This window comes from Prenolepis imparis, unplaced genomic scaffold, assembly GCF_030444845.1.
Source record: "Prenolepis imparis isolate NDT839.2.m4 unplaced genomic scaffold, iyPreImpa1.0 SCAF_5, whole genome shotgun sequence".
Classification (NCBI taxonomy): Eukaryota; Metazoa; Arthropoda; class Insecta; order Hymenoptera; family Formicidae; genus Prenolepis; species Prenolepis imparis.
In genome coordinates, this window is record NW_028141163.1 from 16833867 (window position 1) to 16846443 (window position 12577).

Below are 12577 nucleotides of genomic sequence, written 5' to 3' on the forward strand. Positions count from 1 at the left end.
ACGTGGAAAGTCTCGCGAAAGTCGGTAAATAAATTCATTCGGGGAGGAGATTTATCAAAATTCCAGGGGCAACATGCAATAAAAGAGAAGAGGAGTCATCGAGAGCGCGTTTCCGTAAGCGCCGGGAAACGTGTCGGAGCGCGACGCAAAATTCAAGAAGAATGGGAGTAAATAAAGATGGATGAACGGTCGGATCTCTCTTTCTTTCTTATCGAATTGTAAACGTTTAGAGCTCGTTAACGGATAAATGTGACCGCGCGCGACACGTAAATCTGAAAAAAAAATTCAGTGGTGCTTCAGATAGGAGACGATGCTTTATCGCTAGTCACCGCGTACACGAAGCAATATAATGATAGCAATAATTATCGTTTATTATGAGGTAGATGGATTTATTGTCTGTTTGAGACTCGCGCGACCATTTATTTGACATATTATTGCCAGCCTTCGAGATGAGACAAGCATGTCGTGCATCTGTTTCTTTGAGACACCTAAATGTGTAGAGGTACTTATATATTACAGGATATCTCAATCAATCGGTTCGGAATTTATTATTTGATATATATATTTTTCCCTAACTCTCTCTCTCTCTCGCAGTTGCCTTTTCCTTGTATAATGAGACTGTCATTGACCGCGTTTCTTAAGAGAAAATTCAACTTTTATATTATTCGAAACATTCGTACACAGTTGGAAAATTTGTGTTTTCTTGTTAAAAACGGTCCCCGTTAAAATTTTTGTGTTAAATATTTAACACATTCATGTGTTAAATTAACATATTGCTGTTGTGTTAATTGAACTCAAATGTTAAATTATTAAAATAACTGAAAAAAGTGTAAAAATAACACAATGTGTATTTATTTTTAATTTTACACAATAAATATGTTCGATATTATTAGTGACAAGATTTATCTGTTAAAATTTACAGAAAAAAAGTTAATTTTACTTTATAAATATAAGTGGGGATGATAAAATGTAAAATTAACAATTTTTTAAGTTAATTTTTACATTAAAACTATGTTAATTTAACACAAAATTTATTTTAAATTTACTTGAAGTTTGCATTTATTTTATGTTAAAATATTAACACAATATTCGTGTCATCATTTAACATATCCGTATTATGTTAAATTAACACAAAAATTTCTGTGGACCGTTTGGGACATGTGATATTTGTTAAATTTAACACAAATTTTTCAACTGTGTAGGTGAAAGGAAGTATGAGGAACTCGAGATGAAACTTCGCGTAAAGATTTAATCGGCTCCGTGCAAATTGTATTACGAAAGAATCGGTATTAGAACTATACATATATACACGCCTCTGTGTCCCTCTTTCTCCTCATCGTCGAAGTAAAAAAATTATCTCTCTCGCATCTTCCAGCTTTCTCGCGTCTTGCGTAATTCGTACAAGTCGCGATATAAATCATCGCGGATCGCGTAGGTTGGCAGCAACAACAACAACGGGAGAACGTCAGATGCTTTGAATACGTAACTGCATTTTGCAAGGGGGGTTTTTCTACCTGGCTATCTATGCGAGGATTTACATAATGACGTCTCTTGAACAAAAATGCATGTGCCACTCGTAGCCGAATGGCGTGAATAATGCCCTCGAACAAGGAACGCTGAATGAATTAGTCCGTGGAACAATAAATTAGCGGATAACGCGGCTAACGATTTCCTAGCGGGGAAATGTCACGGAGGAGAAATGAGTTCACCGTTTGATTCTTTGTAGTTCTTTGGAATAAATTTCTCTTTGTGCATATGCGAAATATGTACGAAGGTATTTTCATCCAAAACGTTATATACAATTATCCTTTTTTAATATAATTAATATTGCGTACGCACATGCGATAGAATAAAACTAACTGTTGAAATTTAAATAGAATAAAAGTTCTATAAAAATTTTCATCGAACGAAGCATCATTATTATAAAAAAAAAATATATATGTTCTTAATATCCAGATTTTCAATGTATAAAGAATAATATATGTCGAGAAGAGTATTAAAAGCATCGATCGTTAATACGATTCTCGAGAAACTCGAAGAGTGCGAATAGATCGCAAAAAGTCGATCGTGGATTGCGATGAAAACAAATGAATGTAACACGTCGTGTCTGTTTACTATGTGATATTTAGCTATGCAAATCGCGGGAAACTAGGAAATATATAAAGAGAGCAAAAAGCAAGAAGATTAAAACAGTATATCTACGAGCAGCCCAACGAGAGCTTGTAAATGCGATTATTATGCATACGTAACCTGGTATCGCACCCGTCGAACGCATACGCTGCTCACATATGAAAAAACAGACTGGAAAACGTGATGCACTTACCTAAAACAGAAAAAAAATTTCATGGTTAACATTGACGTTTGCAGAGATTACACCTTCATAATCTATAAAATTGGCAACGCAATCGCGCATGTGTTTCGTGCGTTTACAGGGTGTCTACTCAAGTTTTGTAAAAAATTTCCCTGAGAATTCCCTGATCTTCTAGATATTTTTGTTTAAAATTCTAGGTAAAATAAGAAAATTTGTAGATGCAGCTTTTTAAAATAAGTTATTTCTTTGCTGTATGCGCTTTGTATGATTTCTATATATACGATCCCAAAGTTATGAAGAGTCCAGTTTGTCTAGCATTTAATATTGATTTATTAATTGTAAAATTAATTTGGACAATAAGTACGATATATCACTATATCTAAACACTAAAAATATATGCAAAAATTTAAGATAAATATATAAAACAAAAAATAATTTATAATATAGTATAAATATCTTAAGGAATACTAATTTATTTAAATAAATTATTTATTACATTATTATTTATTTATTAAATAGATAAAGTAATAATTTATTTAAATATTACCTATTAAAAAAAAATTGAACAATTTTCTATGAAACTTACATAAGATCTCGATATCTTGAAAAATAGATCTTCAATTAAAAAAATCACATTAAAAAAAAACTTAAATATTGCAAAGATATGTTAGACATATGTTTCTTAAATGCTAAATAAGAATAAAATTATCAAAAGAGGAATTTTTTAAAAAATTCCCTGAATCCCAATCAAATCCACGAGAATTCCCTGATTTTTCAAGGCAAAACAAAATCCCCTGAGAATACCAGATTTTCAAGTTCTTTTTTTCCGGGAATATACACCCTGGTTTATCATATTTGTACGCATAAAAAAAATTAATGAATATTTCATTCCAAATATTCATTTATTTCATGGTGAAATAAATGAAACTCGGCTTACAACGCAGTTGAAAAATGTAAATTCCAGATATAAATTCAATCATTGATAATCTTATTACGTTTATAAAAAAAAAACTCGTTTATTTTTCATTCCCTCGAATCGTGACATCACGAATCAAGATATCTTCTTAAAAATATCGCCGTTTGTTAAATTCATTTCGAGTGACTTATCGCGTTTCCCCAAACATACCGTGGCAATGTGCCTATACGATCTCCAAGTAAAGACGATCGATTGTGAATCGAGCGGGGGAGAAGTTCCCGAGAAACCCCTTCCTTCCCCCTTTCAGTCGATTAATGAAAGAAGCCGCCAATTCGGAACGACGTAACACGCGTCTTTCTGTTACTTCTCGTAAACGCCCACGCTTGGCTGCCGGCCAGAGCAGTGATGTGAGACTCTGTGCTTCGTCGAATCGAAAATAATTACATCTACCTCTTTCTTCTCGCTAAATGGATTTCGAGTAACTGATAGATACTCATCGCCAGTGAAAAGTGAAGAAAGAAAGTTTAATTAGACAGCGATCGCGCGAGCATCGAAAGGAATTTTACTAATGTACAGAAGGAAAGAGAAGGGAAAGGGAGACGTTAGAAAGTATTAATCACTATTATCGAGTAATACGTCCTTTATAAAGATGACGAAAAAAATTAAAATAAATTTCAAACCAATTATAATAATTAGAAATTAAGTACTTGTTACGTAACATTTAAAAAAATATTAATAACTCATACAATTTATCAAAATTTGTTTGACCTGTAAGACATGTGCGCAAAGTTTATCTTTTTTGTTGTGTTCATTTATTTAACTAATTTTAATATATATCTTTCAAAACAACTTTACGTATGCAATCATTACTCATTCATAATAATATCACTTGCGTTTTAAATACCGAGATAACTTTTGCTCTTTAGAATTAACTTTAGCAGCAGATAAAAACTCGTACACATAAATTTACGTGGTAATATATAGACTGTATACTCTTGAAAAATATATGAATGAAATATCGCAAGATTTCAAAATATATTTCATTCAGACGATTCATACAGAAAGCGAACGATAATTTGCACAATCTTATCGCGTTATTATTAAGTAATCAGGAAGTATACGAGAGGAATTACGAAATTAATTTACTGCCTGCTGCTGTTCATTTTGTAAATAAATTCTACGAGCGGTCGCCGTTATCGCGGCTGTGTGTGACCCGTTGATTTTTATACGTCATGTGTCGCATAATGAATGAACGCGGACTTGAATACATAAAGTGCTAAGAACAGTGGAGTTAAGCCACAAGAGAAAGATTATAAAAGATATTTAATTTTTTATTCTCTGCTCTCTCCGCCACACAAAATATCTATCATGCTGCAGAAAGATAAAAAAAAATATAAGATTATTCTATAATTTTAAATTATTTTTTCCATTATTATCCTTTATCGTTACGTTGCGTATTTTTATAATTATGTATTGTGATTTATTATTATAATTTATTATGTTATCAAACTTTGAAAAATTATATGGTTCTTCTACACAGTTGAAAAATTTGTGTTAAATTTAACAAATATCACCTGTCCCAAACGGTCCACAGAAATTTTTGTGTTAATTTAATATAATAAACGGATATGTTAAATGGTGACACGAATATTGTGTTAATATTTTAACATAAAATAAATGCAAACTTCAAATAAATTTTGTGTAAAATTAACATAGTTTTAATGTAAAAATTAACTAAAAAAATTGTTAATTTTACATTTTATCACCGCCACTTATATTATAAAGTAAAATTAACATTTTTTTTTCTGTAAATTTTAACAGATAAATCTTGTCACTAATAATACGAAACATATTTATGGTGTAAAATTAAAAATAGATATACATTGTGTTATTTTTACACTTTTTTTTAAGTTGTTTTAATAATTTAACATTTGAGTCCAATTAACATAACAGCAATATGTTAAATTAACACATGAATGTGTTAAATATTTAACACAAAAATTTTAACGGGGACCGTTTTTAACAAGAAAACACACATTTTCCAACTGTGTAAGCATTCTCGAATATTTAGAAAATTATTAGTCATAACTTAGTCACAGCTAAGAATTTGACTAATTACCTTACCCTTTCCGGAAAGTAAGTCCACGATAAAAGAGGGCAAACATTGAGAGACAGAACTAGAAAGGGGTGAAGGAGAGTCGGTTAATTTTAACTAATGTTTGCAGACACGGTCTTAAATTATTTTCAGCGTTTTAGACCTATCGACGCGGACGACGTGTATTCGCGACGTGTATAAACGAGCAATTTTTGGATCGCGCGGACAGCGTCACGCGATTGTTCATCGTGGATCGGGCGATCGCACATCGTAACGATCGCGAACCAGCGACAGCTGCAACGATGAGGATACATTTCGCCTGGTGATTCGCGCGAGCAGGTAGGCGTCAGGCGTGGGCGCGCATGTCTGCGTCCGTCGATTTAAATATTTAACTCCGCTTTAAACACCGGCGAGGCAAAGCACCACCGTCGCCATTATTCGCGAGTAATAATTCCCCGTTGGTGGGTAAACGCGGGCGCGGGAAGATTAGCCGTTCGTGAATCATTCACCGATATTGTGAATCGCTGTGTCTCTCTCTGTTTCTCACTCTTTCATCTTTCTTGCGTGGCGCAGTGTCACAAACGCGGCAGAAAAAGACGAAAGAAAGTTTGAAAAGCGTATTCGATGAATAATTGAGAGACGGTTCCCCGGTGAATTCTATTAAAACGACAGGGGAAAATTCCGAGGTGAAATTCGATCGCGCCAAGTCGGCGTCTGAGTCGTATTTCTCCGCTCGCCGGACAAAGTCGTGTAACTCATGGGAAGAGAAGACAAATTCGATCGTGTGATTCATTCCTATTCAAAAATGCCGCCAATCAGAGAAAATTGATTTCCAAGTTATCATCGATATTATATCCCAAATTTCTAAAAATACATTACGATAAGCACTCGTGTAGATATAGAATATATGTCGAATATATGTCTAGCTATATAAACTCACAAATGAAAATATTTAAGGCGAAAATTAGCTTTGATAATTGGACCTATTATTATACAACATGAAATAAGTTAATTAACCATCAATACTCTATTTTGAAGAATTCATTATGTATAGGTATATCTTTCTTTATAATTCTGTTTTGTTGAGTCATCGATTTCTCTGGAAGCCTTAACCCCTCGCGACGTTAAGCAGCGCAATAGCTGACAGTGAAAAAAATTTATATGATCGTCATCCACGTGGACAACGATGCTGACCACTCGAGTCGTTGAAATTTCACAATTTCCTATAGCAAGATCGATCACGATCGCTCCGACCTTCCGCAATCATCGCCAGATAGACGTCAAGTCGCTAAGAATCATGTCTTCACGTCGTTGGGCAAAAATAATTGAAATTGCACACGAGCCAAGTAACCGAGAGCTCGGCTTGAGAGCGGACAGAAGGCGAAATATACCGGAGGAGTCGTTTCCATCCTGCCGCACGCTGGGCTCCGATGGTGCTTAAAACCACTTGCCAAAGTTCCCCACCATTACGGAAACTCATTCATGGATCGCGACCGTTCGCTCATGCTCTTATTGAGTCTCGACGACGATGTAACGCGCAGAAATAACAGCCGATGATACACGTCAGTCGTATAAATGGCGCAATTATACCGCGAAAGACAGTTTAAATTCAATGGGCTATCGATACTCTTACACATTTAGCATTTACCATTTCAAATGCGGACAGAAATAATCATTCACGAATAATTTCTAGTGAATCATTTTTTAAAAATTATTTTTCTTTCGTTAATTACACCGAGAGAATTTTCTCTTAGAATTTACCCCTGAAAGAATTTTATGAGAATTTTTTTGATTAATATCTATCACAATAAAATATACAATTTTGATTAATTTTATTAAAAGTATGGTAAAATTAATCAAACATATTTTTAAAATTCTTTCCATATCATATTGTCCCACGATTACAATGATTTTCACGGTAAATTCTAAGAGAAAATTCTCTCTGTGTACAATTATATTATTTGAATATTATTTGCACATATTTTTATCGTTATTCACAGAAAATTACACGGAGAATATATATGATTTTGTTCTCCGCATTTATTGTCGTTTAGCTTGGTCGAGGAGAGAAAGACACGCAAGAGATGCGCGAAATATTCATTGGATTCCTCGCACAAAATTGCTCCTCCGGAGCAGAGTACGAGCTATAATTACACGTGGGCGCTACGTGTGAGTCTTGGGGAAACCTTAAGGGCTGGACATATCCGTTCTTATTTTGACAGCGAGGATTCTGCTCGGCGCGTTGAAACTGCGCGATGCCGAGTCGCCGCCTTTCAGTTAGTAGACGCAGTCGTCGCGCGACTATTTTAGCCGCGAAATAACTCAGTCGGGGGTTCAGCTGGGAGAGTCGCGGGGAACGAGAGAAGAGAGTAGAGGACACGGAGAAAAAGAAGAGAGGGGAAAGGGGTAGTAGAGAGGCAGAGTGTGTATGTGTGTGTGTGTGTGTGTGTGTGCCATGATATGTGGGTCCTAAAGATAGAGCACCCGAAACAACCATAAACCTTTTTATTTCACTCGCCACGACGCGTTCCTGCAGAGACCCCGCGCGCGCTTGCCGTGTTCGCCGGCGCGTAAAACCGCGCGTCTCTCTATTTTGTCCTTTTCTCCTTTATTTTCTTTTTGCGTTTAAAAAAAAATCCCCTCGGAGATTATGCTTTTACCGGCAGCATCGTCACGGTGCATTATACTATAATTCGCTGCATTTCGTAATTTCGCTCGCTCTATTCTCCGCGCGTTCTCCATTTAATGCCCCCTTTCCATATGGGAGCAATTAGCGTTACAATTTAACAGCATCCTCAAACATGACTTCAATTACGACTAAGTTGAGATTATTCGATTCCACTCGACAAGCGATTCTTATAAAAGGGGGGTTATATTATTACTAATTGCTCTTCGTTGGTGTAACAGAAGTTTAATATTTTGAAAATGATGCTAATAATTAATGTTAATAAACAAAATATTTACGCAAGTTTGATGCGTGTATAAGTAATCTTTAATATAAAATAAAAGTAAATACAGTTTGGAAGTACGATTAATCTAATATAACATCAAGTGCTCCCATTGAACGAACTTATATTCTTGCACGAGCGACTCTGTAGTTTTATAAGATTCATTACAACGGCTACTTTTGTAGAAAGCTCTCTTAATTACCGCCCGTAGCAATTAACGAAGAGTCTCGTAATCGGTACGGGCGATCGAGATATCGACAAACTTACGTTAACTTATCTCTATCGCGTTAAAAGGATGGTTCATTAACCAAGTAAGAAATTCCTTAATTTCAGAGTCATAATATTACATTTGTGATTGCAATAATTTGATAAAAAGTTAGAAAAATTGCTTTTATTTGCAATTATCAATTCTTTTGTCGATCACAGAATTTATGAAAAATTTAATTCTTTTGGATAAAAAATTTAGAAAAGGAATAAAATATTTCGTGCCTTTAAAATAGATTTAAATAATAATAGATATATGTAATCAGTTCTCTAATAAGTTTGTGATATACGCAAAGAAAAAAGTGAGTAAATTAAAATAGATTTAAAATAATAATCTTCTAATTCTTTACGTGTAAAAAAAAAAAATAAAAAAAAACTAGTCTGTGTATTTAAAGATGAACAAATTTTAGCACACAATTAATACGACGAAATGGCTATTTGTCATTCTCGAAAACGGATCCTATCGAGTAGCAGACGTATTTATCATGCAAGAAGCGGAATATATAGAGAAACGATGAAGACACGATACATAAATGTCTATTGGCCAGATTGTATCGAGCGAAATTGTCGAAGTTGATTACACAAAGGATTGTGATCGTTCAGACACGTTAGCGGTTTATCGGTCGCGACATACACGGTTGCTATGTTAAAATCCAATTAGAGACTGTCGTTCGAGTCGACGAGGTGACCGCTACAAAAATAACTAAAACGAGGAGTTATAGATAAGCTATAATCGGATATATTTCAACGGATAAAGAGTTTTTAATGTCAAATAAATAGATGCGTGATGATGACAACGAAAAAGCAATTAATCGCTAATCCATCTTAACTTATGAAAACTAATTTCAAAAGTTTTTCTAGAAATCAGTTCAAAGAGATTGTTTACAAGGAAAATTATTTTTTATGCATATGGAATATGGGGTAGAAAAGAAATATGTATATTATGTGACTTTGACGAAATTATTAAATCATGAAAATATTTTTTGTCTTTTTATTTTCTTTAGTTTTAATAAAAATATTTATGAAATATTAATATTTATTAAATCTTGTAAAAATTATTTTTACATCTACAAAACTAAAATCAAATAATTGAAATGTAAATTCCACTGGTTCAATTGTTCAATTATTTGATCAATAAAGAATCATTGCATTAGGTTAAATAATATTAAAATTCAATCGTTTGTGCAGAGAAAATTTTCGTATAAGCTTAAACGGATGCGAATGTTTCTCGCTCGCAGTCACGCTCAGGTTTCCATTCATTCGTGAGGCTCGATCGCCGTCGTTATTATGAAATATAGTCATCATTATACCGTTGAATGACGTCACGCAGGTGCGGCCACGAAAGTACCACGTGCGTTACACGTTTATCTTTAGTAACTCCGACTTGGGTTAAAGCTAGTCCATATAAACGACATTTATCCTATTATGCACTATTACTTGGCAGAATAAAAATGCATTAAATTTTCGCCACATTCTACTATTTATAATATAAATAAAAATAATTTATAAATAATAGATTTATATATAATAAAGCCAAATTTACATAAATTCTGAGAGCTCAAAACTATATTTTTTAAATATCTATAACATAGTCTACTTATATTAATTACATGTATAAGTATTTATTATAGAGATTAAAAATCTGTGTACATATATATTAAATTATGAAATAAATAAAAAAATTATCCATGCGTTATTTGATTAAATATTGTATTACGCGAATTACATCATTATTTATGATTCAAGATAAAAACTTTCTGTTAAAAATTAATTTTAATATTCCAATTTATTCTTGGATAAAATTTTTTAGTTTTTAATATTTAAACACATATTTTGATCATTTAAAAAACTGATTATTTTGTCGACAGTGATAGGATTAATGTAAAATTAATTTCAAGTTTTTCGTATATAAATTAACAAAAATTATATGCAAAAATATGAAAGTATGAGTAATGACGGCATTAATTTGTGCGAAAATTGTCGTGCAATTGAGTGAAGTGCTTTTCAACGGCAATACTTGGCAGCGACCCGTTACATCTTATGGCGTAAAGAATAAGTCTATAGAGAGCTGCATCTCGCAGCCTTCCCTCTTTTCCCCTTTCCCTCTCATCCTCGCGTGCTTACAGAGCCAGCCGCTCTTTCTCCCTTTCTCCGTCATCCTGCGAGGATTACGAACGGAGCACAAACCGGCCGCAAACACACCCGCACGCCATATGTACATGCACACTTGCGCTACGTGAACTCATCGAGATGAAGCTCTAAGAGAAAGATAATGGAATGAATAAAAGCGAAGGACAGAGAAAGGAGGAGAGAGAGTGTCGATCGAAAAGCTACTTGACTGGTTGACCCCAGGGAGAGACCTGGGGACCCCCTTTATGTCAATTTCTCTTTATACCCGCGCTTCTTTCGCGGGCAATGCGGGAAGGAATTGCGCAACGCGCCGTGCGATACTTGGTTACAGACAACGGAAATTAATTTTAACACGGTGAGGAGAGAAACGGAAAATCGCGCGCGAGACGGCAAATAATTTCGCCCGAAAACGATCGATCGCCGAAGAAGAAGAAAACGACGACGACAATGATGAGGATGCCGCGTAGTCGCGTCGTCTCTTCTCTCCGAGTGATTTACTTCTTCTTATTGGAAGCCCGAAGATAGATCGTAGAAGCGCGGAAGAGGTCCAGGGTAAGGAAAAAGAGAGAGAGAGAGAGAGAAAGAGACGGAGAATAAGAGCAGAGCAGAAAGAGACAGGGAAGATCGAGGAGAGGCTGGATGCGTCGCTGTCTCTCTGCATCTTCCTTCTCGTCGCCTTCCTTTGTTCCCACGCCACTCTCCGGACCCTTCTCGTCCTCCCTCTCCTCCTACTTCTCTCTTCCACTTCTTCTCTCTCGCGCGGTCGACCTGGCTCCCTCGCCCTTTCGTGATTCACCGTTACACACAAAGGGGAGCTCGGACTTTCGGTGTAAGCGGATGAGAGGAAGAGAGAAAGAGAGAATAAAAAAAAAAAAAAGAAAAGAAAAGAGAGTAGAAAGCCATCGCGCGCCATAGTTCCAGGGGATGAGCCCACAGGATGCTTCGCACAGGTTCTTTCATGAAAGAAGGCGCAGGACTGAAATCGAGAGGCAAGAATGAAGCTCACCCGTGCCGTCGTGGTTCTTAAAAGCCTTCGATATACCGGAGCGAACCGAGAGCGCGAAAAGGAAGAGAGCCCTATAAAATCGCCATTCTCCGCGCGAAAAACCGGTGGTACAGGATAATCGTTCGACAAGTCGATTAACGCGAGAGAAGGATGAAGTAACGAGACCGCGCATGGATCGTTCGTTCGATTCGAAGGTATGGAAGAAAAGATACGTATTATATAATTTTTTATTTAAATAGAATCTAAAATAAATATATATAACTCTCGAAAAGTTAAAAACACATTACACACAAAAATTTTGTGTTTCAGAGAGAGAAAGAATAACATACAAACATACATTAAAAAATCTTTCTCTAAAAAGTATCAATGAATCTGAAATAATCATAAATTTTCTATTTCATCTCAAGGATTCTATATTTTCATTTCTGGCAAATAAAATTTCTTATTAAAAAATAGATTTTTTTCAATTATACGAGATAATTGTGTTTCCTCGAATTTGAAGCACGTTATCGTGACATCAAATTGATGTCGTTGACAAATAGCGAGAAGGGGGGAAAAACAAGGAGACAAAGATGGCGGCTCGTAAAAGTCGGAAGGATCGACTTGCAGGAGCAACCGCGCGGAAAGCACGCGAGGAGAGAAAAGTCCGTTTGCAGGACGCAGCCTCCCGGTTGCATTTCGAACTGTAGACGAAATAAAGCAAAGGTTCCGCCGAATAAATTGACCGGTAGTCTCCGGTAGTTCGGAAAGGGTGGGCAGAGGGGTAAAGAGAACCGTAGGAGGACGGGGAAAGGAGAAAAGGAGATATAGACGAGAAATGTGCGACGCGGATGCTATCGCGAACGAACGGAAGAGGGAAAAGGACCGCGATAGGAAGAAGGGGATGAGACGGGAGGCAGGAGGAAGA

General features: G+C 35.4%; 2 protein-coding genes across 11 annotated transcripts in view; one reads left to right on the plus strand and one right to left on the minus strand.

Moving 5' to 3' along the window:
- The window catches only part of Scalloped (TEA domain transcription factor 1 homolog scalloped), a 175241-nt gene that overhangs the window by 133381 nt on the left and 29283 nt on the right, over positions 1-12577 (minus strand). For 2 of the 10 annotated variants that reach the window (XM_083038136.1, XM_083038142.1), the window contains exon 2: positions 2251-2323. The exons of the other annotated variants lie outside the window; for them this stretch is intronic. In XM_083038136.1, the coding sequence (XP_082894262.1) occupies positions 2251-2275 (25 nt within the window). In that variant the 5' untranslated portion in view covers positions 2276-2323. The remainder of the gene's footprint in view (positions 1-2250; positions 2324-12577) is intronic. 10 annotated transcript variants of the gene reach the window in all.
- Positions 1-12577, plus strand: part of LOC145936202 (uncharacterized) — a 185927-nt gene that overhangs the window by 114464 nt on the left and 58886 nt on the right. The window lies entirely within an intron of this gene.